The following is a 25,232-nucleotide window of genomic DNA, read 5'->3' on the forward strand; positions in this document are numbered from 1 at the left end:
TTTCTGTGGTTTGTTTTGCATCTTCACACTGTCTCACATTTAACGATGCAGATAAAGTTTGATTTTGCTGCTATGCTTAAGAGTTCAATGTTGTGAAAAGGTATAGGGCTACCCCTTTATATATTTCTCTTTTTGTCCTGTTTTTTTTTTGGGGGGGGGACTGAAATATTTTATATCAAAGAAATTTTAAGATGAGACAAAGAAAGACAAAATCCAAACAAAAAGCAGTTTTTATAGGGATTATGTGCAGCAGTGTAATTTTTTAATAAATTTTTTTATGAGTGAGAGTCATAAGTCAACAGGTGTACTTTGAATTCTCCATAACCCAAATACGCTAGAGCTTAAGCTCAAATGAAAGGCAGACATTATCTTTTGAGACTTTCTGGCCGAGAGCAGAATTCATGGTTCTGTCTCTAATAGTAAGTTATCCAGGTCTCAAAAAACCTGAGCAGGCTCAGACCATCACACTACCACCACAGTGCTTTACCGTCTTTTTCTGAGTTTTGCATCAGCTGTAATGGAAAAACCCAACTCACGTCAAACAGATTGTGTTACAGGGAATTCTTGATTTTACAGATCTGGAAGTATTCAGACATAAAGATGTGGTTAATAACATTTACATCAGTATTCCTTTAGGAGCATATACTTTTCACATAGTGCTAATTGATGGAAAACTTTTTAAAATGAAGCTTTTTAAAATTTGAAAGCTGATTTTTGTCTTTATTCATGTTATAATTGTCTTATATTTAAATTAGTGTCAGAATGACTGAAAAAACCCCAAAGTATCTGGAAGGAGGCAAACACTTTTTCATGGCACTGAATGTTATTATAAAATATAATTACAACATCTGATCACAACAGAATTTGTGTTTTAAGACATGATTACTGTTTTACATGTTGATTACTTGGATACACTATTTGTAGGTCAAGTAAGTGCATTATAATTTCATAACTGTATGCAGTGTGACATGATTTTTTTTACAGACTTTCTGTTTTATCACCACTGTGATCTGGAGAAATTCAGGTTTAAAGGAAGAGAGACAGAAAATGGACGTGTTAGTTGAGCCAAAGATGGATGTAGAGGCTTAGGTGAAGCCGTCAGCTCTTTCGTCAGGTTCTAAGTTCACTCAACACATACTCACATTGGCTTTATTTGGCTAAAATTGACCTATTTTGTGTACACCTTAAATAGGTTATAGTGTACTAAGTTACTTTTGCAAGCTTTATGCCTTTTCAGATATCTTTTTGGATGTAATGTAAAGAAAATAGTCCAAAATTCAAAGCCTTCTTCTGTTAAAACTCATTTTGTTTCTATTTTTAAATGTCAAAGACAATTTGAGTTAAAAAGAAATAAAAGAAATGCTGATAAGGGCTTGTGAACAGATAGCAATTTAATTCTTTATACTACTATTCTTGTCTGTGTGACGACAAGTTGTTTTCTTGTGTCCCGGTAGGACTCAACAGAGATTATTATGTCGCTAGAGTTTCACTGGTCTTAACAAAGCTCCACAGCACATGGACCTGTCCATCACAAGGGCTTAGACACAGCAGTGGTTGCTGCTGGCTGTGTTTCATGCAGATGAGGGTGACCCATAAACTTAAACTATGGTTAAAAATAAAGGAAATATAATGGAGATAGCAAAGAAAGAGAGTGAGAGTGTTGTCAATTTAAGATAGTTAATGTATGAATTACTTTAACTTATTACTTTTCAACTTATCCAAATTGAAATGAATGTAATGTAATCAGTGTTGTGTGGAAATATTTTTTGGTACTTCTTTTTTAGTTGTTATTCAGTGAAATAGGATACTTCATGTTGCTTAATCTTTGATGTCCTTTCCACTGCAGCAGCAGATGGAAACCCCCTTGGAGATCCATGAAAAAATGATTTCATCTCATCTGAAGTTTAAACTTATGCCAGACATCAGTGAGCACTTAAAGAGAGGGTTATCAAGCTACAACACGATGCAACAAGGTCTCTTTATTGTTTTGAGGAAAATTGTGAGCCACTCATTCATGCACAGAGAAAACCATCAAACACACTAATCCTGTAGTTTGGATTTAGATTGTTGATGGTTTCATTGATGCTGAAAACGAGTTCCCCCCAGCACAATTAAAGCCAAAGCTATCTTTGCCTTCACACTGCCAGAATGCTATTTTGGAGGTTAGTATGTGGGGACAGATATGTCAGCTGTTCGGCACCCTGCTCCATCACAGCACAAAAACACTAAGCGCATTATAGGCTGTCAACTTTAGAGACCTGGATGAAGCAAACAAACTTGGACTTACTTTTTACTGGTTATGCTTTTTCCGTTCAACTTGAAGGCTTTGTATAAGGTGGGATTGACAGATCTGATGTCATAATGGATCATTTATAATTTTCCTGAGGCAACAAGATGGATGTAGGGCATTCTAGCTGCAAGTTTAGGTAAGTTAATCACTGCATTTGACATCTTATCATTTGTAAAAGTCTAAAGCCTTGACTTCTCTTTTCCACAATATATCTGAGTCCTTTTAAAGACTAAACATTTGGCTGTACTATTTTAACATCATCTGCTTTTTATTTTTATGTTTTGTCAGATGTATTTGTTTATTAGATTTACACCATTGCTGACATATTGTTGTCAGTCTGTCAACTTTGCATGATATCTTTTGATACACCATAATGCCAAAAGTACTTGGTTAACACCTACATTCAAGTGTTCCAGTTACTTTCATGGCTGCGTGTGTTTAAGACTCAGCCCCTAATTGTGCAGAATACTTCTACAAAGATCTGTAAAAGAAAGAGTTGCTCAGTGAATTCAAGTATGTTTCTTTGATAGGATGCCATCTGTGCATTAAGGCTAGTCATGAGATTTCCTTAAACTATTCCATAATCAATTATTAGTGATATTATGACAAAGTGGAAGCAATTAGGGATAACAGCAACTTAGCCAAAACAGGAGTAGTTCCAGAAATATCCTGTAGTGGATTCTGTGGATGTTGGCTTGTATATAGTGTATAGAGGTCTCCCACTCTTTGCAGAGCATAGTTACAGACCTCAGAGCTTCATGAGGCCTTCATTAGAACGACCATCTACCTTTGAGACTTACATCACCAAGTGCAACACAAAGCATCAAGTACAGTGATGTCAAGCACACATAAACTAGATTCCAGACCAGTGGAGAAATGTTCTCTGGAGAGACAAATCATGCCATTCTTTCTGGCAATCCAATAGACAAGTCTGGGTTTGGCATTTGCCAGGAAAGCAGCACTTGTCTGATCCTTACATCAAGTGTAAAGTTTTGTGCAGAGGGAATTATGGTGTGGAGCTGGTTTGTTTTCAGAGGTTGGGATCCAGAACTCTTTATGCTTCAACCTACCAAAACAACACCAGACACTTACAGTTTCACCAGCTGTACGTGTCTGACTATAGAGTCAGGCCATCTCCTGACTCTATAGGAACAGTCAGGAGATGGCCCCTTCAGTTCAAGCGTTACTGGACAACAGCGTGCAAATCAAGGTCTATGAGGACATGACTGGGTGAGACTGGTGTAAAGGAACTGGACTTGCTGTACAGTCTTCACCTCCAACCACAAGAAAACTATTTGGATGAAACAGTGGGGAGGCTGCGAGCTAAGCCTCGTACAACATCAGGGTTTGACCTTAAATATACTTTCCTGAAAGAAATGAGCAAATTAACACACTTCTAAACCAAAAGAGTCTAATCTTTTGTTGTGGGAAGGCCTAAGAAAACATAATAAAAATGAGATGTTGTTTTAAGACTCAAAAGTATAATGTTGTCCTTATTATAAGATTGATTGTTGGCAACCAGTGTTTGTCACTGTCTTGTCTTGTGCTACAGTGCCTTGCAAAAGTATTCAGAACCCTTGAACTTTTTTTTTTTTTACATTTTGACATTAAACCACAAAATTCTAATTATGTCAAAAATGGGTTCTTATGAGAGCTTGTCATGCATTTGTATTCAGCCCCTCAGCCTCAAGTGAACAATGTGTACTAATTAGGCCAATCTTGCATATTCTTGCTAATGTATGTTTAGTGTTTTCCTGTTGGAAGGAAAATGTCTGCCTCAGGTCTAAGGTCTCAGGCATCACTGCTGAGTCTAGGTAGTGCTGAATACAGCAGAGTGAAGTGGCAGAGATTACTCCATCCTTCAATGCAGAGGATTAGTGGCATGCTATCACAAGGATCGTACAGAGAATAAGTATTTGGGTTTTTATCTTTGATTGGTCAGGCCTCTAGTAAAAACATTTTCAGTAGTAGGCTGTGAGTTAGGTCATTGCATTTGTGTGTTTCTGTAGTAATGGCAAAATTGTCATTGTGACGTGTGATCTCAAACTAAACGAATGAGTGGAAAGAGACTGAGGTTGGTTTTAGTCTTAGTAAGACACATTATTAGTTTTTTCATAAAGATGTAACATATATCCACTTAGAACATTATTTATTTTTTTCTTTTCACTGCAGATTCCTTGTAGAAAGTAAATAAACATCCATCATCCTCTGGAGATATGGGGGACAATAAACCTGGAGGGATTGTTGCAGCTGCAAGTAGGTTTTCCAATCAAACTTACTTTCAAAACCAATTTTCAGTGTTTTTTGTGCTCTGATTAGCTGCCTCTCAAAACTCTAATGTTGTGTGCTTGCCAGTGAACCGACTGAAAGTGGAGAAAGGATTGGAAGATATGGAGGTGTCGGAGTGTGAGAGCTGCTCCTTTGAGGTGACTCTTAACCTGGCTTACATAGAAGGCATTTGGATCAGGGATGGGATGCAGGTTAAGTCGAAACCAAGTTGTCGCATCAGCACGCACGGGAAGAAACACTGCCTCATCCTGAACCGAGTGGCTTTGGGAGATGCTGGTTTATACTGTTTCCAGGCCGGTGAGGTTCAGACATCAGGCAGACTCATTGTTAGAGGTAAGGTAATGCAGCACACTCAAGCATTTATGTGTATGTTCCACCATACTTGACAATAGGGGAGTTACACCCATTAATATTCTGCTTATTATACATAACAGCAGCCTAACAATTAGTTTTTAATAGAAAGGACCCTCTGTCATGTTATATTTATACTCTGGTGGAACAAAACGTATTAGGACGCTATAATGGCGGTTGTTTTAGTATTTAGTGGTTGAGAGAAGGTGACAGTAATATTTAGCAGGACAGTCAAAAACTTGGAACACCATGTTTTGTCCTTTAAGCACTTTCTGCTTCCCAAAACCCACTTGAACAGCTGATTTCTCATCAAACATCATACATTCTCTCATAACTCTAAAGAGCAGTGATGCATAGTTGTGATCATCTCACTAAACAGTAACTTAAGCTGTCTTAAAGAGACACCACACAATTACAACTGTTACGGTACCTTGTGCTATACGTATTTTTGTTAGAAACAATAGTTTCTCACAATGGTATTTTTTTCTGTTCTCCAATAAATGTACTCAAGTCAGGAACATATGAATTATCATAATCTCTTGCTGTTTTCTTCATCAACATTTTTTCTCATTTTACTCATTCTTAATCAAGTATTAAAAAAAGATGCAAAGATTTTTAAAAAAAGCACATTTCAAGTTCTATCATTAACACGATAGTCATACTATGAAATTTTTCTGCCAGCTAGAGACATATATATTGAGGAAGAGCTGGAGGATGTGGATACGCTTGAGCGTCAACCCGTTAGTTTTATATGCGAAGTCAATCAGGTGGATGTGGATGGTCGGTGGTATCGTGATGACTGCAGAATCCGACCTGGAGACAACATCAAGATAAGACATCAGGGTGAGAAAATTAATCATTCACAAGTACAGGTGTTCGGAACTGTGTTTACTCCTCCTTGAGTCTTTCAAATACACCTGGACTCAAAGACCACCAGACATGATGGATGAAAGTGAAAAATATAAAAATATTCAACATAATCTAATTTCAGGTAAAACTCATGCTTTGCTCTTCAAGTCAGTCAGACCAGAACATGCTGGTGAAATCAGATTCACTGCAGAGCGGGTTTCATCCTATGCCACTCTTACAGTAAAAGGTGAGTCCACACACTTGCACCGGATATACAGCAATATGGTCATTGCTGTTCAAATCTGTTGACTAAATCAGACATCTTCAATGCACAATCAAAATAGAATATTCAACTGTTAAAGATAAACATTTTTCACCATAATTTTTTTTTTGTCTTTTCTTGTAGAGCTGCCAGTCCAAATAATTCGACCATTGAGGGTCAAAATCGCCATGTATCGCCACAGAGGTTTACTAGAGTGCCAGGTGTCACGGCCTAATGCTCAGGTCAAATGGTACAAGAACAGGAAGGAGCTCCTGCCCTGCAAGAAGTATCAGCTAATCAGCCAGGATGTCTACAGGCAGCTGACCATCGAAGATGTTCGCTCTTCAGATGAAGACACCTACACATGTGATGCAGGGGATGACAAAACTTCATGTCAACTTTTAGTGGAGGGTGAGGGTGGAGGGATACTTGCTGTCAGAGAAAACAGAATAAGAAATAGTGTTAGGTCTATCGGTTTTACCAAAAATGTACAACTTTTGCAAAGTAGCTTTAAGTACAGGATCATGAATAGCAGCAAATATATTTGTGTTTCTTTTCTTAAAAGACACATATCAGGAAGCGCAAGCTGTGTGGTCACTTTAATATGTGTTATTGTTGTTGCCATGCAGAGCAGGCCATCAGCATAGTGCGGGGGATGAAATCTTTGGAGGTGATGGAGCCAAAGCCAGCGCTATTCCAGGTAGAAACTAGTCTAAAGTCTGGGAGGCCCCCGAAGTGGACCCTAAACAGTGAGGTCCTGGAGCACTCTGCAGGAGTGAACATTGACCGGCAGGGAAACCTCCACAGTCTTTGTTTCACAAGCACAGACAGCTCCATGTCAGGGCCTGTGGTGTTTGTGGCTGGGAAGAGCCGTTCAACCGCTCAGCTTTCTGTGAAGGGTGAGTTTTTCTGCCCTCCATTCAAAATGACATTTTGACATCATGACATCCCAATATGATGCATCGTTGTTCTAACATGAAAAAATAAGAAAAATGCTTCAGAAAAGCATTTGCAAGGAATTACATGATTTTAAAGGCAGTGAAGAAACAAAAAAAAAATCCTATTTTACATCCTTGCCAGATGTAAAAAATAAAAATGGCTTTGACAGCATTGCTTTTTATTAAAACCAACAATAAATTTTGTGCTAATATACCTTGAAATATTTGTTACTGCCACATCTGTATTTGCAATGTAGAATTTTGGCTGTTCAATTTGGTGCCTTTTATTTGGAGACTTGGTAGGATTTAGATTAATTTGCTTTGATAGATTTGTTAGATGAAGTTTCTAAAAATGGTTTATATTTCTTGATTACAAAGACCCAGTGATCATGCACTGCAAAACTCAAATTAATTTGGATGTTTTTCAATCGTCTGTTGTACGTATCCTTTCATTAGAACGACCACTTGACATTGTTCAGCACTTAGATGATGTGGAAGCGAGGGAGAGCAGCTCTGTAAGTTTGTGCTGTGAGTTTGCCCCGTCTCCCCGAGTTGTGCGGTGGTTTAAAGGTCGCACCGCTCTGAAGCTCTCGAACAAATACACCATGAAGAGAGAGGGGAAACGAGTGGAACTGATCATTCACGGCCTGGCGGGGACTGATGCAGGACAGTACCGCTGCATGGCTGGAGGTTCACAAAGTACAGCACAGGTCAAGGTTGAAGGTGCGTCAATAAAAAGCCTTTTTAATATCACTATGGTATGTCATTTGGCTAATCATGATCATCAGTGTCTTTGTGTTACAGCAAAAACATTGAAGCTGGTCAAACATCTTGAACCTGTTGACATTGAGGAAAATGGCACTGCCACTTTTTCATGTGAGCTCAACTATGTTGTTGCCAATGCCGAGTGGCTGGTTAACAACGTCCGCCTCAGTTCTAATGCCATCAACCGGATTCAGCACATGGGCACAATGCACAGCCTTGTGATGCAAAAACTTAGACCACAAGAGAGCAGGGTCACATTTAAAGCAGGCCTTCTCAATGAAACAACCATTTTAAAGGTTAAAGGTCAGATACGGAATTATCTGAAGTGCACGATAAAAAAAACACCTGAATTAGGGAAACACATAAACATGCTTGTACTTTTGTTGTCTCCAGAGCGCCCGGCAGTGTTTCTTAGGTCTTTGGAGGATGTCGTTGGAGAAGAGCTAGGGGAGATCTGCCTGCAGTGTGAGATCTCTAAAGATTCAGTAACACCTCTTTGGAGGAAAGATGGTACTGTCCTGACACCTGATGATAAACATGAGTTTGTACAGTGTGGGAAGTGCAGGGCACTGATCATCCACTCACTGAGCAAGAACGATGCTGGACAGTACACTTGTGACCTAGGCACCAGTCAGTCCAAGGCTAAAGTTACAGTACATGGTAAGGAGACTGTAAACTGTACTGGTCAGTTTAATCGCTTAATTTTTTGCAGTTGGTATAACTCAATCTAAAATAGTCAACTGTCTATTGACTATAGACAGTTGACTATCTGTCAACTGTCCCGCATTTACCACATGGGGCTGTTTGATCAATTCTTGTATTTGCAGATCTACATGTTACCATTGTTCAGCGGATAAAGACGGTATCTGTTCTGGAGAGTGAAAACTGTACTTTTGAGTGCCTTCTCTCTCATGAACTGGATGATGAACCCATTTGGACCATCAACGGTCAGGTGGTGGTTACCAACAGTCGCATTCAACTTGTCAACAACAGTCGCATCTATAAGATGGGAATTAGAGATGTCGTACTTTCTGATGCTGGTGACGTTGTCTTCACAATTAAAGACCTGAGTTGTAGAACCATGTTATTTGTGAAAGGTGAACAGCTGTGTCTTATGTGCTTGTTTTGCCCATTTGAAGCAGACATTAAGATACTAAGTGTTTTTCCTCCTTTAGAGAAGCCTGTGCACATCTTCAGAGACCTGCTAAATGTAAAGGCTGTACCTGGGGAGGACGCTGAGTTGAGCTGTGAAATCACCAAACCAGAAGTCACCATTCGTTGGCTGAAAAATGGACGTCCTATCAGGCAGAGCCCTAAATATGAGATGAGCATTGAGAAGAACCTGGCACGCCTGGTGATCAAGAATGCCTCCATCAGAGACTCTGGTGAATACTGCTGCGAGGCTGATGGTGTTGCATCCCGAGCCAAGGTGGAGATCAGAGGTAGTTATGGTTTTTTATTCATCTTTCACTTGAAGTAAGAGTCTCACAGGATACAGCTGGTGTTGTTTTATCCTCTCCAGTGAGTCTTGATTCCAGCTGTACGATTTGGATGAGAGTTTCAGAAATTGGTGTAAACGATCAGTATCTTTTTATGAGCACACTGTGTCCTAGCAGGATAATGCACCATATCACAAAGGCCCAAATAACTCAAAAAGCTTTCTCAAGAATGACAAAGAGGATATTGTACTCTTTGTCAATATCCTCATGTCTAGCATGTCATAATGCTAGCATATGACATGAAGCCTAGGCGCAAATTCAAACTGGAAGACTCCTTTATCCCCACCGGGACCCGTTAATTGAAGCGACCTGCCCACAATCATCGACCTATCAACACCGGACCAAGCCACGTCATGTCCAATCATCGACCAAGTCCCAGCTGATAAGGACCTTCATTCAGTCCTTCGCTATCCAGCCGAGCTCAACCTGTTCAGCTGCACGCCTCAGCTCTCAGTCAGCTATCTCACCAGATCCTTTTCTTCGTGATTGCTCGTCCTTCCACCTCTAATGTCCGCCATAAAAGCCGCTTAGCCGCGTGCTCGGCTCCTTCTTTTCCTTCAGACGCTCCTCAGATGGAAGAACTCCTCCCGGTCCAGGCCTCATTCATTCCAAACAGCTTCTCCCGCCGCTCTCTCGCCGATCTGGGATCTACCGGCCCTCGCTCCTATGCCACCCACTTCACGATCCGTCTCTGGCAAGTGGACACATAATCCCACCGTCTACATCGCATTCATCCCCTGGCAGCCCTTCTCCGCCCCGGCCGAGCCGCCAAGGTCTCACTGGTTCGATCCACGCTGCCGTTCTCTCCCAGCTCATCGTCCACCATCTTTCCATTCCACCGCCAGCGTTCATCGCATCGCCTTCCCACTGGTTCCCCGCTTTGGCTCAAATCCGCATGGCCGCTGTCAGCCCGCTCGTCAGCACCTCCCATCGGACTTCCCACGCCACGCCCGCTTCGAGGGTAAGATGTAGCCTTCACGTGCCTCATTCACTCTTTACAACGCGACAAAACGTAGGAACCTTATTAGTTTATCCCCTTCCTGAACTCGCAGGCCCTACTCGCATGCGCCTTTCAGGTTGCGTTCCAAACTTCATTATTCTTACATCAATTTGTTACATTGGGGGCTTCCGCACTTCCCATGCATGTGTTCTCGCTCTTTTTCGCAGTTAAAACTGCTTATCTGATGTTTTCATGTCCTGGCCTTTTTCTCCAAGCCGCCTTTAAACGCATCATGAGTGCTGAGACGCTCGCGCTGGGTTACACCCGAGGGCAGCGAAGGAGAGCGCAGGCGCGTTAGAACCTCGGCAACAATCAGCAACCGCAAAGAACCGTGCAAAATGTTTCCCCAAACCAACCGACTGAGGCGAATAGGGCCGTTTGATACAGGCAATCATAGCTAAAAGTTCACTCTAGTAATACAGATAGCTAAAAGGCTACTCTAGTAATACAGATAGCTAAAAGGCTACTCTAGTAATACAGATATAGCTAAGAGTTGACTCCAGTAAAACCTTAAGCTCGTTAACAAGTGGCCTGCAGGCTGCCGATGTTGTGGTACATGTTCAGCCTCGTAGATTCATTTCGCCCTACCCGTTAAATTTTATCCTGAGCCAGGGCCGTTCTTCGCTAATAAGCAAGCTGTCCCATTTTCTCATATTTCAAGCTCGTGTCCCATCCAGCGCTTTTACGCTTCATCTCTCATCTGACATCTGCATACCATTATTTCTCAGATTATCCTGCCACTTCCTGGTTCACGCAGCCTGTTCTCTAGCTCACTCAGGTTCCACGCTCAGACGCGTTCGTTCCGTCTCGCTTCTGAACTAATAATCATAAAGCACCCTCCGGTTTCCCTTACGGATTCGTTAACACGGCCATCAGCACTTACAAGCCGCCCTGAAGCCTCGGCTTTATATAAAGGAACCAAACCTCATCATCATCGCCTGGGTCCAAGTCAAGTAGTTGCACGGCACTTTTCATCTAGCCAGCCAAATCAATCAATCAAATTCTTATTGTATAGCATGTCGTAAATGGATTAACATAACTGCGCTTTAAGAGCTCAGGAAACCGTCCGATTAACGTTTACCTTGATTGGTTCCTTGTACTCTCAAGCTGCATCAACCGTCGTCTTAAAAGGAAGAGGCACAGATGTCATCAGGTCTGATGTCATCAGTGACAGTCAGGGATGGACGTGATGTCATCGATGACATCGCAGGCTGTTACGTCAGAAAAAATATTTTTTATACCTACATTATTTTTTATTATAATTTGTAAGTGCTCTAAAACGTTGTTCACGTCATGAGTGACATCACAGCCATTCTTAAGTGATGTCATGAGCAGCTCCAAGCCATGAATGGCTGCATTATGAGTGTATTTTTTTTTAGTGCTTTTCCAATTGAACTAAAACTTCGGAGGCACAGATCATGTTAGTTCAGATGACAAACACTTTCAAACATTTAAAAATGTAAAATGTAAATCCACAAATTAAAACAAAATCCTAACAAGACTTAGAATGTATGTTGGCGTAAATTTTCACTCACTGAATAAATTATTACAACTTATTAATTAATTCTCCAATGAAAAACAGTTAAAATATAGATGCACATTCTTATACTAGACTGTTTAACAGCATTCACTTTTCAAGATGTTTTATTGTTAGAAATGACATTGCAACATTCTTGACCTGTTTAAGCTTGTGGTTGAATGGCTTCTTAATACTTTTCTGCAGACCCAACTGTTCAATTGCTGTGAGGAAAAACAGATAGGAGAGGCTGCGGCATCCTGAACGCGATTTATCCAGATAAAAATCATAATGAGGTTTATAAAATGCCCCCTGTCTTCACATGTCCGAGGTTCGTCTGTTGTCACATAGCCATTTAGCAAATACTATAAAAACCACTGACCAGTAATTAGAAAGTAATTAAAATGAAAATTATTATACAAATAATTAAATTGAAAAGAATTAAAATCAGTTAAAAATTCTTAAAATAAGAAAAATTATGAAAGAGTCATTGGCAAAAAAATAAATAAATATCAAATTAAAATTTTTTCAAAAACAATGAAATACATTAGTTAAAATAAGTATTGAAGACTTCCAGTGGTGCCATGCTCTGAGATGGCTGCATTGGGTGGAGGCTCCAGTGAGATTGATGATTAACTGACTAATTGATGATTAACTGACAAATTACATAATTTTCTGGACATCCCCTTAAAAAAAACAGCAAATAAGAAAACGATGCCAACAAGAAACACCGTTGGTAAACAATAAACTGAACAAAAAGCGCCCAAAGAGAAGAAAGACCCGCAGCAGGCTAACAATACAGCTAGCTAGAGAAGAAAAGCTAACGAAGCTAATGAAACGGTAGCCGAAGTCCTGCGTGAACTAAAGGAGTTGTGGAAAGAAAATTAGAGTGTGTTTGCTGTTCTAACAAAACTGGAAACATCAGTATGAGACCTGAAAGAGCGTAGGGACACCCTAGAGCAACGCATGGAAGGAGCAGAGAGTAGAAACGGTAGAAAGGCACCGTGGCGGTGCGAGGGCCTTCACAGGCCAGGTCCATGAAGGATCCCTGGCCTTCACAGGCCCTCGCGTCCACGTGGCGGTGCGAGGGCCTTCACAGGCCAGGTCCTTGAAGGATCCCTGGCCTTCACAGGCCCTCGCACCGCCACGTGGACGCGAGGGCCTTCACAGGCCAGGTCCTTCAAGGATCCCTGGCCTTCACAGGCCAGGTCCTTGAAGGATCCCTGGCCTTCACAGGCCCTCGCGTCCACGTGGCGGTGCGAGGGCCTTCACAGGCCAGGTCCTTGAAGGATCCCTGGCCTTCACAGGCCAGGTCCTTGAAGGATCCCTGGCCTTCACAGGCTTTCGCATCCACGTGGTGGAGCAATGGCCTTCACAGGCCTTCACATTACCACGTGGTCGTCTTATTCAAGTACTTCTGAAGGAACAGCCTGCGATGTCATCGATGACATCACGTTCGTTCTGATGACATCTGTGCCTCTTCCTTTTTCTTAAGAGCTCACGTTCAGCGTTACGAAGTAATCGTTAGAGGCCGTTCAGAGCTGTTTGTTCAAGAGACCGGGAGCGGGTCAACGAATAAAAGTATGTTTTCTCCGCATTCAAGCAGGATTCCTATATCCGAGCAACTTAAATTCAGGTATGACAATCTAAAGAGTTATCATCAGGATAACGTTGTTGTGGTTTATTTGTCGTCTCGCTGCCATCTGCTGGTACAAAAAATAAAAAATTAACTCCATAGCGAGTGAAAATAATAGCTTCATTTGTCTCATCTTCTGTATTTCTCGTATTTAATAAATTTCGAACCAGAAATCTCTCCTCTCATCCCTTACCGGATGCTCGTGGTGGCCGTAGTATTTAAAGATCTAACTCAACAAAGCTTTTTAGCAGCAAGGTGTTTTCAGCGCAAGTGCTTTTATATCATAACAGCTCAAGAACCAAGGTCATGCATAGGGAAGCAACAAACAAAATACGATATCAAGTCAAGTTCCATCATTAACTTTGTAATTGAGCATGTTTCTAATGCATTCTAAACCGGCGGGTTTTAGTAGAGATTAATCAAAGTCGCGTTTCAGCTGTTTTAAGGTCTCCTGGGAGTTGATCCAGTCCGCGGGGTTTAGATGCTGAATGCTGCTTCTCTTTCTGGCCTGGTCCCGGGGTCGTAGAGCGGCTCAAACCGAAAGACCTCATGAGCCTGGGAGGTTGATGCTTTACGGCAGATCTTCATTGTTTCGTGGTGCCAAGTCGTTCAGTGATTTGCAAACTAACAACGGTATTTCAAAGTCAATTCTTTGGGCAACAGGGAGCCAGTGTCGGGGATCCTAAAACTGGCGTTTTGTGCTCCATCTTCCTGGTTTTAGCGAGAACGCGATCAGTAGCATTTCTGATCAGCTGCAGCGTTCGATTGATTTGTTGGAAAGACCCGCGAAGTCGCGTGGCAGTAACCAATGCAACTGAAGATAAACACACGGATGATGATCTAGATCTGGCGAGTCGTTGTTCTTAATCCAATAAGTGCAAAAGTTTTACATAATTTATATATGGGCATATATATAAAAATCTCCAGTCCGTCTTCAGCATTCTTTTCACGTAATAAGTATCTCTCCTCCGTGTTCGCAGCTTCCCTCAGTGCCAGACGAGCACTGCACGATCCACTGGTGGTGGTTGGTCAACCTCAGGCAAAAGTGCACACTCTTATGCAGCAAACGTGATGCATGTCCTTCCCCTCATCGCCCTTCACACCTTTATTTTCAGGTTCATTCTAGAACGATCTTGTCTTTCGCCCGTTTCCTCTAACGTCACCCTGTGAGTCTGATCCTAGAATCAGCATCCCATCGCCGGTAGCAGGCAGTTATTTTCTCACTCTAGTCTATCCATTCTCCCATCCTCTTTTCGCTATCTCAATATCCCACAGCTAGCTTCCTTCCACCAGCTAACATATCTTTTCATAGCATCCACTTTACCTTTGTTCACCTTCATCTACCATCTTCTCATCTCTTACCTCTATCTCTGCAATTATCTTCTAATTACTCCTCGAGACACAGCCTGTAAGCCCCTAGTTAGCCTAGCTCCTCCTGCCTCTAATTCTGAGCTTCGGCCCCGGCCTCAGCTCTTTTTTGGGGGATTTCATTCTCTATCAGTAATATCACTCCATAGTATCATTATTTCACCTCTGCTGGCCTTCACCTTTCAGCATTCCACCTTCTCTTGCCCTGCTGTGTCCCCTGCCGGCCTTTTTCTACCAGCAGCCCATGCCCCGCTGTGTCCCCGCTCACCCATAGCAATCACTCTTCTCCCAGCGTCACTTCTCCCTATGCCTCGAACCATTCCCAGCTGTCCTTCAGCCATCTGCCTCTCTCCTCTAATGCCTCGCTGCGCTTCCAGCTTGCTTCTTGATTCCCAGCTGGTCTTCACTTTCCCGTCCTACTCTCCCTCTCCTTTAGCGTCATGTCACTTCCTTTACGTTATTAACTCGGTAGCCAAAGTCAGCGCAACTTCTTTCCCCTTTTTACTTTCTGCCTTATATTCACGGCCTCAGCCCCGGCCTCGGCCTCTTTTTGGGGGATGACGTTCCTAACAGCATCGGGGATGCTCATCTGAAGCCTATCGCTAACGCTGCGATAACCGTTATCCCCAGCCGGGGCCCGAGCGCCAAAGACTTTAAATTCTGTTTGTCAATAAACTCTTCTAATTGTCTTCTCATCTCCGTCTGAGTCTCTCCAGATTGAAATGAAGCCTAGGCGCAAATTCAAACTGGAAGACTCCTTTATCCCCACCGGGACCCGTTAATTGAAGCGACCTGCCCACAATCATCGACCTATCAACGCCGGACCAAGCCACGTCACGTCCAATCATCGACCAAGTCCCAGCTGATAAGGACCTTCATTCATGGTGTCCTTCGCTCTCCAGCCGAGCTCAACCCACCACCACCCCTTCTCCTCCATTCGCCCGGTCCTGAGGCCCGCACCCTTCTTCAACCTCCACCACCAGTGCCGGGCCCTGGGGGGATGACGTTCCTAACAGCATCGGGGATGCTCATCTGAAGCCTATCGCTAACGCTGCGATAACCGTTATCCCCAGCCGGGGCCCGAGCGCCAAAGACTTTAAATTCTGTTTGTCAATAAACTCTTCTAATTGTCTTCTCATCTCCGTCTGAGTCTCTCCAGATTGAAATTGCCTTATTAAAATCAGCATAAAAAAATTTATTTATTATAATTATATTGTGTAAATTGACAAAAAAGTATCTTTTCAAAATCTACTAAACTTACTTTTTCTTTCATTTAGAACTTCAGCACACTTTTGCAAGGGAGTTGAGAGATACTCGAGGAGAAGAAAAGGGTAAAGTAACACTGGAGTGTGAGACCAGGCGGTCTGCCAAGCGTGTGACATGGCTAAAGGGCATGGTGGAGCTCAGATCTGGGAAGAAGTATGTCATCAAACAGAGGGGAGTGGTTCTATCCCTTACCATCACCTGCCTAGAGAAAACAGACTCGGATATTTATGTGTGTGATGTTGGTACCATGCAGAGCCGGGCACAACTTACTGTGCAGGGTGAGTCAATATGCAAAGTGTGTTAGTTTGGTAGGATCATTGCTGATCAGTCATGTTTATTTCCTTTCAAAAGGTCCTTATGCTGTGCCATATAAAATAAGTTTTTGTTGAAGTTTCTGTCATTGTACACAATATAAGAAAAAACTCCAATAGTTGATTTATTCAAATGAAGTAATGTAAGACCTTAACAGTAAGCGGCTATTAATTACTGTTTTTCTTGACAAAAATTATAGCTTTTATTAAAAAGCTCCCGAAAACCATTGTGATTATAGTGTCTCTTTAAAAGTATTCATTCAAATTCAAAGTATTCATGACCTTTTAAGGTTTTCTGATTTTGCCACATTATAATCATAACCTACAGTCTATTTTGTAGGAATTATGTGATAAAGCAAAAAGAGATGGGTATCCGTGTAGCATAAGCAAAAGAATACATGGTTTCCAAAATATTTAGAAAGAAGAATCTGCAGACGTATTCAACCCCCTAAATTCTTGTATTTCTGAATGATCTGCATTTTTCAAGTCATTTAGGAGACACAGCAAAAATATGGAAATGTGACAAAGTCTTAGGTCAGAAGGAGAATCTATTGCAGTACTTGAAAATTGATCTTAACAGACACTCTTTAGCACATTAAACTGAACTTTAGTCATTTTGCAAAGAATAGATATAGCTCTAGATTTGAAAAGCGAAAAACGAATCTACAAAATATTGGCTCAGCTTGGCTTTATGTTAAAGCCCAGCAAACTTTTCAGATTTTTATTAATAAAAAATGAAAGTTTTATTTACTAGTCAAGTATTTTGATAATCTCAGGTGCCATCAAATCCTGATAAAATGCATTGAAGTTTGTGGTTATGATGTGACAAAAGTTTAAAAGCTAATAATAGCTACTCTATTTAGTCTTCATGTGGTTATGACTTTTCCTTATTTCAGGTCAGAAGGTGATAATCTTGGATGAATTAGAAGATGTGGAGTGCCTTGAAGGTGACACAGTAACATTCAGGTGTCGAATTTGTCCCGATGACTATTGGGGGATCAAGTGGTATCTGGACGAGACTCTGCTTTATACCAATGAGCTCAATGAGATCCAGGTGATACCAGGAGGCCTCCACACCCTTACTTTTAGACAACTTGCCCGCAAAGACACTGGTACTATTTCATTTGTAGCAGGGGACAAAAGATCTTATGCCTCACTGCTAGTTAGAGGTAAGGACTTTGACCTTTCTATGAGATTTTAATATTTATTTACACTTCAGTCAGATATAATAAGTCCGTTTGTCTTCATATTACCAGAGAGGCGTCCTACCATCATCAAATCACTGGAAGACTGTGAGGCTTTCGAGGGAGGAGGCTTAGTTTTATCTTGTGTGACTTCTAAGCCATGTCACATCTTGTGGTACAAAGACGGCTGCCTGATGTGGCACTCTTCCAGATACTTCACCACCCATTCTGGCTGTGAAGCCCGACTGACCATTCGAGAGGTCAGCAACAGCGATGCTGGGGTGTACGAGTGCAGCGCTGGCTCTGTCACAACCACAGCTGTCGTTACTGTCAAAGGTATGAACATAAAATGTGTCACTTATTGTTACCATGTCTTGCTTATTTACTAAAGTCTATAGAGTTATAGCAGGTTTTTGTAAAGGTTGCTGTCTTCTTCAGCCATCCCAGCAGAGTTCACCCAGCCTCTGCATGCTGTGGAGGCCAAAGAAGGAGAGGCTGTTACACTAACCTGTGAATATTCTTTACCTGGAGTCCAGTTTCATTGGAGGAAAGGTTTTGAGAACATCCGACCTGGAGAAAAGTATGTCATGAAACAGAGGAAAACCATCATCTCTCTTACCATCAAAGCACTTCTGCCCGAGGACTCAGGAGAGTACACATGCCATTGCAGGCAACACCAGACGACAGCCAGTCTCAAAGTGCAGGGTAAGCTACTGTATGTGAATAGAGTTTTTCTTCACAATGTTTACTGTTTTACTGAAACACTTTGTGTTACAAAGTATGTATTTCTTTTACAAATATGAAACATACTCAGCAAGAGACACAGAGAAGTTCTTAGGTTTTACATTTTTAAAAGTATTTGTTACTATAACTGCATTATTATTTTACAACACTTTTCTGTAAATAAATAAATAAATCTTAAAAACAACAACAAAAAATATTTTAGTCTGTTTTGTAGTTGTGATCTGAGAATTGAAAGTTCATTATGTTCTATATTTTTTCCAGCTATTCCCATTACATTCGTTCAGAAACTGAAGAACCTGCAAGCTGAGGAGGGCAGCAGTGTGATATTGCGTTGTGAAATTTCTAAGCCTGGAATACCGGTAGAATGGAGGAAGGAGCACGAATTGCTGAGGAACGGTGTCAAGTTCCAGATGAGGAAAAGGGAAACCACTTTGGAGCTTCTGATTTGGAAACCTGCACCTGAAGACAGTGGGGTGTACAGCTGTGAGTGTGTAAATCAGATAACATCTGCCACAGTCAAGATCACCGGTAAAATTTTATCACCTAATGAGCTGAATGATGGGTTTAAGAATAAACTGGAGTTAGCTGTCTAACCAGTGGTTACATGCAACTCCTCAGCTCTGCCAGTCACATTCAAACAGAAGCTGAGGAACGTGTTGATTGAGGAGGGCAACACCGCTACATTTCGTTGTGAACTCTCCAAGCCTGGTCAAACTGTTGAGTGGAGGAAAAGTCGAGACAGAGTCATCAGGAACGGAGAAAAGTATCACGTGCGACAGAGAGACACACTTACTGAACTCAGGATCATTGATGTGTCTCCTGAAGACAGTGATATCTACACTTGCATCTGTGGAAACATTGAGACAACAGCCACCCTGACTGTAAATGGTAAAAAAATAAAAAAGAAATACACACAATGCAATTCAAGTGTTTGTTTTTCAGTTGACGAGATTCAGACTTTAGGTCATTCTGGTTATAAATGATATTAATAAAGAAAAAAGAAAATTAGGCTAAAACATTTTATATTTTGCATCATTGGCCTTTGTTAGAATCACTAGATTCTATCAGATTGACATTCTTTTAAACTGGTTTAAATATCATTTAGGTAAAATAAAGTTGTATGCTGATGACATCCTCCTTAAATCAAGCTGTTTTAGAAACAACAGCCATTTTACAATTTCTTTTAGTATGGTGTATAAAAGGAGAGAAATGAATGCAAAGACATAGGGATCAAATGTTTTTAGAATGTCTTAAAAGGTTACTTTTATTCTTCAACTTAAACTTATCAACATACTTTTTTTTTTTTTTTTACCTTTTAGCCATTCCTGTGACCTTCAAGCAAAAGCTGAAGAACCAGCAAGTGGAGGAAGGACACTACATCACACTGCAGTGTGAGATTTCAAAAGCTGGTGTCCCAGTCGAGTGGAGGCTTGGAGGAGAGCAGTTGGAGAATGGAGAGAAGTACCAGATAAAGCAAAGGGATTCCACCCTGGAACTGACCATCAGGGAGGCTGTGCCCGAAGACAGCGGCGTCTACACCTGTGTGTGCAGAGAGCAGAAAACAAAGGCCACAGTAAAAGTCATTGGTATGGTTTTCTGAGACAATTTTAGTACATTTTATCTTCCTAAGTATTCAGTGCTTGCCAGAAGTTTACAAACATGCAACATGTGCATGAAGACAATATTAATTTTGGGCTTTAACGACTGCATTGAATCAATAATTTTCTAGGTTGTAGTGATAAAACATAAAAAATGTGTGCACAAGCTTCAACTTAATCTTTTACCAGATTCACACAATGTAAGCTAAATTCATAAATGCATACCCTCCATGTGGAAACAGTATTTGGATGAAGATCTCTGCAAGATTTTGAAAAACAGCAGAATTTACATGTCAATAAGTATGCAACAAACAATTCTCACTGCATGTTAGACCATTCCTTTTGGTGAAATAAGAGTTAATTAAATTGGTAGGTTTCTTGGTGTGGTCTATGCATAGTCCAAATGTTTTAAATTTTGTTGAGGTCAAGAACACTGTACAGACTGTCAAGCATGGTGGTGTTGTTGGTGTTGTTGGCTAATAAAACCATGTAGTTCAAAGATCATTGGAGACATATGGATATATTTGCACCTGTATATTTAATTTGAAAGATATGTGAATTGGGGAAAAGTTAACAGTAAATTGAAAAAATGTGCGCTCAATTTATGTTTTCAAAACTGATTATATTTGTACGTTGCACCATCATTCCACCCTGGAAAAAACTTAAAATGTATCATTAATGCATCATCAAACTTAATATGGCATTCATGCCAATTATGAGTATTTCTAAAACTACTGCCCAGTACTGTATTGGAGGAGTTGATTTTTTTAACACTGCTATGCCTTTCCCTTGCTTGGTTTAAATTCTCTCAATTATTTCTGTTTTAATAGCGGTTCCTGCCACATTTAAAGTGAGTATGAAGAGCCAAGAGGTGGAAGAAGGGAATAGTGTGACTTTACAATGTGAGCTGTCAAAGAAAGGGGCCCCTATTCAGTGGCTGAAAGAGGGACAGGTGCTGTCTGAAGAGTTAGGCTGTGATAAATACCAGATAATGGTTGAAGGAAGGAAAGCTTCAATGACTATTTTCAATGCACAACCAGATGATGCAGGGAAGTACAGCTGTATTACTGGAGATGAGAAAACCACAGCGGAAATCAGAGTCAAAGGTAAGTTGGGATATAAAAATAAACCTTCATAGCAGTTATACAATTTTGAGAATTACAGGAGAATAAGAGCAGATCACCATGTTTGTTTAACCGAGGAAGCCAAATACCATTTTCTTTTTCAAAAACGCTACTACAGCACTTCCTGTTACATTCAAACAAGAACTCCAGCGCCTGTCAGTCAAAGAAGGAGAGTGTGGAGTTTTCTGCTGTGAACTCTCCAAATCTGGAGCTGCTGTGGAGTGGAGAAAAGGCAGAGTGATTCTGAAACCAGGAGAGAAATATGAAATGAAACAGGAGGGCCATCTAACTAAACTCATTATAAACAACGTGGAGGAAAGCGATGCTGGCAAATACACCTGCAAGACTAAACACAGCCAAACCAGTGCTGAGCTCAGAGTGCGAGGTGAGAGCAAAATCTTTATGGCTTCTAAAAATACACCAGAACACATTTTATTAATGATTACAAAGATTACATTCTTCTTTCTGTAAAATTGATTTACCATGTATTCAACAGAATCACCTGAGCGCAGACGTCAAAGAGGTCAGCCTCAAAATAAAAACCAAAAATCACACTCTCACAGTGTCAGCTCCTTTATGTCTTGAAACCCTAAAGAAAACTTCTTGCTTCATTTCTCCACCTATGTATCCCAAACATAGCTTAATGTAGCTGTGCTTTGTGTTCATTCTGCCATATTTTTCTTTCCTGATGTATCCTTGACTCATTAGTAACAATTGTATTTTGCATAGTTTGTTTCTTCATGTAAGTGAAATTACATGTCAAACATGGTAGATCTTAGAAAATAGACACCCTTGTAAAAAATGGCTGTTTTTATGAAAGTATAAAGTAGGAAAATGATAAATCACTTGACAATATTTTGATTCATATTCAGCTTCCAGTCTTCTTTGGTAGCTTAACCCCTTTTCTTGGCAATATTTAACATTACATGGTACTGTAGTTGTTAACAGAATCTGTCAAATTGTGAACATGTCTTGTCCATTGCCATTTTTTCTTGATAAAAAGATTTTCTAAGATTTCAATGAAATTTTATCAAGAGTGCTATGCCTTTTTAGTAAATAATACTATGGTGACAATTTTCTGTACTTCTCCTTTGTGCAATGAAGTTTTTTTCAATCCTTTGTGTCTTCCGCAAAGTAGCACTTCAGTTTAAGGATGGACATGAGCAAATGTCAAGAAAAACGTTCAAGGACAATTGAACATTACTTTATCTTAAGTAATGTTCAAAGAAACCCCCAGATTTCTTATTATGTATTTTAGGTATTTACCCAACATGACTGAAAGCTGAAATTCAATTTAAAGATGGTTAAACACAATATTAGCTTAGATTGTATATTATGTTAATTACACAACATATGGATTAAAGGTGGAAAAGTTTTTAAATTATTATTTCTTGTTTGTTTTTTTACTAAAACCAGGAATTTCAACAGGGGTGTATACTTTTCTGAGATCCACTGGAGTCATTTCACATCAAAACAAGGGTGTGTTATGTCATGGTGCCAACTAGTTAAAGACTCATTACCTAAATTATAATTATTTTCATGTAATCTGGTATAAGTGGGTGATATCTACTTATGACCGGAATAGATAGAGATCATTACGAGCATGACACTTCATGTGAGGACACCTACCTTCCACCTGAGACATCCTCCATTCCCTGTCATTACTGCCATCGGTCTTATCCTCTCTCAAGCTCAGTACCATGACAAAAAAAATAACTGTTTTGTTTTTCATTACTAACAGATCTCCCTCCACGCTTCAAGTTACCATTAGTTAACCAGGAGGTCACAGAGGGCAACGTTGTGGCTCTGCACTGTGAGCTCAACAAGCCTGCTAACTCAGTGGAGTGGAGGAGAGGAGGACAGCTTCTCAGGAATGGAGACAAGTACCAGATGAGGAAGAAAGACCTGCTGGTGGAAATGAAGATCACAGACCTCACAGTGGAGGATTCTGGCGATTACACCTGTGTATGTGGGGAAGAAAGGACAACAGCTCAGATCACAGTGAATGGTGCGTGCAACTTCATGTAGCTTAAATCTTTGTCTGGAAAAAATAAGACTGTTATTAGTTTGCATTTTAAGATTTAAGAAGATATTTCTTGAGTTGAACAAAAACAAAATGCAGTTAACCAATGACTTACACTTTTATTTGTAATTCACATTCTCCACTCCCTTTCTATGTGTGATACATTTAAATTAAAAGAAACTTAAGAGTTTGGGGGAAATAATGAAGATAAGATTTGTAGCAAAGAGAAAAAATGTTGAATGGTGACAAGAGTTTTACAGGATGATGAATTACACTGATCTGTCAATAATCTGACTAGTTTATGCTAGAAACAGTGTTAATAAATGTAAATGTATGACTGAATCTGTAATAAATCTACTTTGTTTAGTCTAATGCATTTTTGTTGTGTTAATGGTTTAAACAAAACTGAAATAAGTTTTTAGAATCTAATCAAATTATTTGTGATGGAGAAGTTGCAGTGAGGAGGATGAGTGGTGTAACTTGAGTTTAAAGAGAGGGACGAAAAGATTATTGTGCTAAAATTTAGTGTGGGTGTACTGCTCAGATCAAAAGTATTCTTTATGCAACAAATTGTGCTACTGGGATGAAACAGGTCACAGTCTGACTATATTTTTTTGTTTAATGTAGAAAGGCCCATTAAATTCATTCAAGATCTGAAGAATATTCAAGTACAGGAGGGAAACGGCGTGGCACTTTCCTGTGAGCTCTCCAAACCAGGCTTCCCAGTGCAGTGGAAGAAGGATGATGTTGTGCTGACCAGTGGTGAGAAATACCAGATCAGGCAAAACGGCTCCAAGCCAGAGCTTCTCATCAGGAAAAGTCTCCCAGAGGACAGCGGCTCTTACAGTTGCATTTGTGATGATGTCAAAACTACAGCAAGTGTTGCAATTACTGGTGAGACACACCACTACCATCTCAAAATGAAATCATCTTGTGCATTGAAGGATGTTGTAGTAGATCTGGGTTTTCTTCCCTCAGCAATTCCAGTGATATTCAAGCAAAAACTGAAGAACCAGGAAGCAGTGGAGGATGGTTGTTTAACATTACGCTGTGAGCTTTCCAAACCTGGACAAGCAGTAGAGTGGAGGAGAGATGCACAACTTCTGAAGGATGGAGAAAAATACCAGACAAAGCAGGAGGGCAGAGCAGCAGAGATGCTGATTAGAACTGTAACTCTTGCAGATGCAGGAGAATACAGCTGTTGTGCTGGGACTGCTGTGACTTCAGCTGACATCAAAGTTAGAGGTATGATTCATGTTCTACGTATGGGGAAGGCACAAAACTTTCTGCAAAGAACATTAAAGATATTTAAAATAAATCTTCTGCATATAAACTGTTTACAATATTTTCCAGCTCTTCCTGTGACATTCAAGAAAGAAGTTGAGAATTTGGAGGTAAAGGAAGGAGACAGCGCAGCTTTCTGCTGTGAGCTCTCCAAACCCGGAGCTCTGGTCGACTGGAGAAAAGGCAGAGTCATCCTGAAGACTGGTTACAAGTACGAGATGAAACAAGAGAGAGGTCTCACCAAGCTGATCATCAACAACGTGGAGGAGAACGATGCTGGAAAATACACCTGCAAAACAGAGGACAGCCAATCCACAGCTGAGCTCACAGTCAAAGGTTAGAAGAAAGAAAATGTGCTGCTTTTCTAAACGTGAGACATATATTTACTGTTAATTTCAGCCAGTAGCTAATATGTAAAATTTTTTTTTTTTGTTGAAATAAGGCATTTTTCCATAGTAAAAACAACGTTCAGCTGTAAGAGCATACTAAATATCATAAAACTGAAGTAAAAGTTAGCAGAAGACCTGGAGGCTTACTTAAAAATCAAGAAATCTTGAATGAAAATTTTAGGACTAAACAAAAAACCCAAAGCAACGTAAATAATAAACATTTTCTTCATATTGCAGCTCCACCCGTCACATTCAAAATAAAGCTAAGGAACCAGCAGGTGGAGGAGGAAAACAGCGTGACGTTGAGTTGTGAATTGTCAAAGCCCGGCCTCGCTGTGGAGTGGATGAAAGGGAAAGAGCTGCTGAAGAGTGATTTCAAGTACCAGATTAAAAATCGTAACAGCATCATGGAGCTGACCATCAAAAACACCCAACTGGAGGACAGTGGGCTCTACAGTTGTATGTGTGGAGATGTCAAGACCACAGCGCATGTCACAATTACACGTAAGAGTACTTGCTAAATTTTAAATCTCATGAGGTGAAACA

At 40.5% G+C, this 25,232-nt stretch overlaps 1 protein-coding gene across 13 annotated transcripts in view; it reads left to right on the top strand.

Moving 5' to 3' along the window:
* Window positions 1-2,206: 2,206 nt before the first annotated feature.
* Window positions 2,207-25,232, top strand: part of obscna (obscurin, cytoskeletal calmodulin and titin-interacting RhoGEF a) — a 53,935-nt gene continuing 30,909 nt past the window's right edge. For 4 of the 13 annotated variants that reach the window (XM_032571504.1, XM_032571508.1, XM_032571507.1 and 1 more), the window contains exons 1-27: window positions 2,207-2,426; window positions 4,463-4,546; window positions 4,646-4,912; window positions 5,612-5,773; window positions 5,922-6,026; window positions 6,186-6,452; window positions 6,671-6,940; window positions 7,436-7,702; window positions 7,784-8,047; window positions 8,138-8,404; window positions 8,572-8,841; window positions 8,920-9,186; window positions 16,041-16,307; window positions 17,237-17,509; window positions 17,597-17,860; window positions 17,963-18,229; window positions 18,530-18,796; window positions 18,887-19,156; window positions 19,588-19,854; window positions 20,697-20,972; window positions 21,109-21,375; window positions 21,487-21,513; window positions 22,732-22,998; window positions 23,641-23,907; window positions 23,992-24,258; window positions 24,367-24,633; window positions 24,924-25,190. In XM_032571504.1, the coding sequence (XP_032427395.1) occupies window positions 4,507-4,546; window positions 4,646-4,912; window positions 5,612-5,773; window positions 5,922-6,026; window positions 6,186-6,452; window positions 6,671-6,940; window positions 7,436-7,702; window positions 7,784-8,047; window positions 8,138-8,404; window positions 8,572-8,841; window positions 8,920-9,186; window positions 16,041-16,307; window positions 17,237-17,509; window positions 17,597-17,860; window positions 17,963-18,229; window positions 18,530-18,796; window positions 18,887-19,156; window positions 19,588-19,854; window positions 20,697-20,972; window positions 21,109-21,375; window positions 21,487-21,513; window positions 22,732-22,998; window positions 23,641-23,907; window positions 23,992-24,258; window positions 24,367-24,633; window positions 24,924-25,190 (6,226 nt within the window). In that variant the 5' untranslated portion in view covers window positions 2,207-2,426; window positions 4,463-4,506. Of the gene's footprint in view, window positions 2,427-4,462; window positions 4,547-4,645; window positions 4,913-5,611; window positions 5,774-5,921; window positions 6,027-6,185; window positions 6,453-6,670; window positions 6,941-7,435; window positions 7,703-7,783; window positions 8,048-8,137; window positions 8,405-8,571; window positions 8,842-8,919; window positions 9,187-16,040; window positions 16,308-17,236; window positions 17,510-17,596; window positions 17,861-17,962; window positions 18,230-18,529; window positions 18,797-18,886; window positions 19,157-19,587; window positions 19,855-20,696; window positions 20,973-21,108; window positions 21,376-21,486; window positions 21,514-22,731; window positions 22,999-23,640; window positions 23,908-23,991; window positions 24,259-24,366; window positions 24,634-24,923; window positions 25,191-25,232 lie in introns of those variants that run through there. The other 9 variants (XM_032571513.1, XM_032571515.1, XM_032571514.1 and 6 more) reach the window with 4 other exon arrangements.

Source organism: Xiphophorus hellerii, chromosome 9, assembly GCF_003331165.1.
Source record: "Xiphophorus hellerii strain 12219 chromosome 9, Xiphophorus_hellerii-4.1, whole genome shotgun sequence".
NCBI classification, from domain to species: domain Eukaryota; kingdom Metazoa; phylum Chordata; class Actinopteri; order Cyprinodontiformes; family Poeciliidae; genus Xiphophorus; species Xiphophorus hellerii.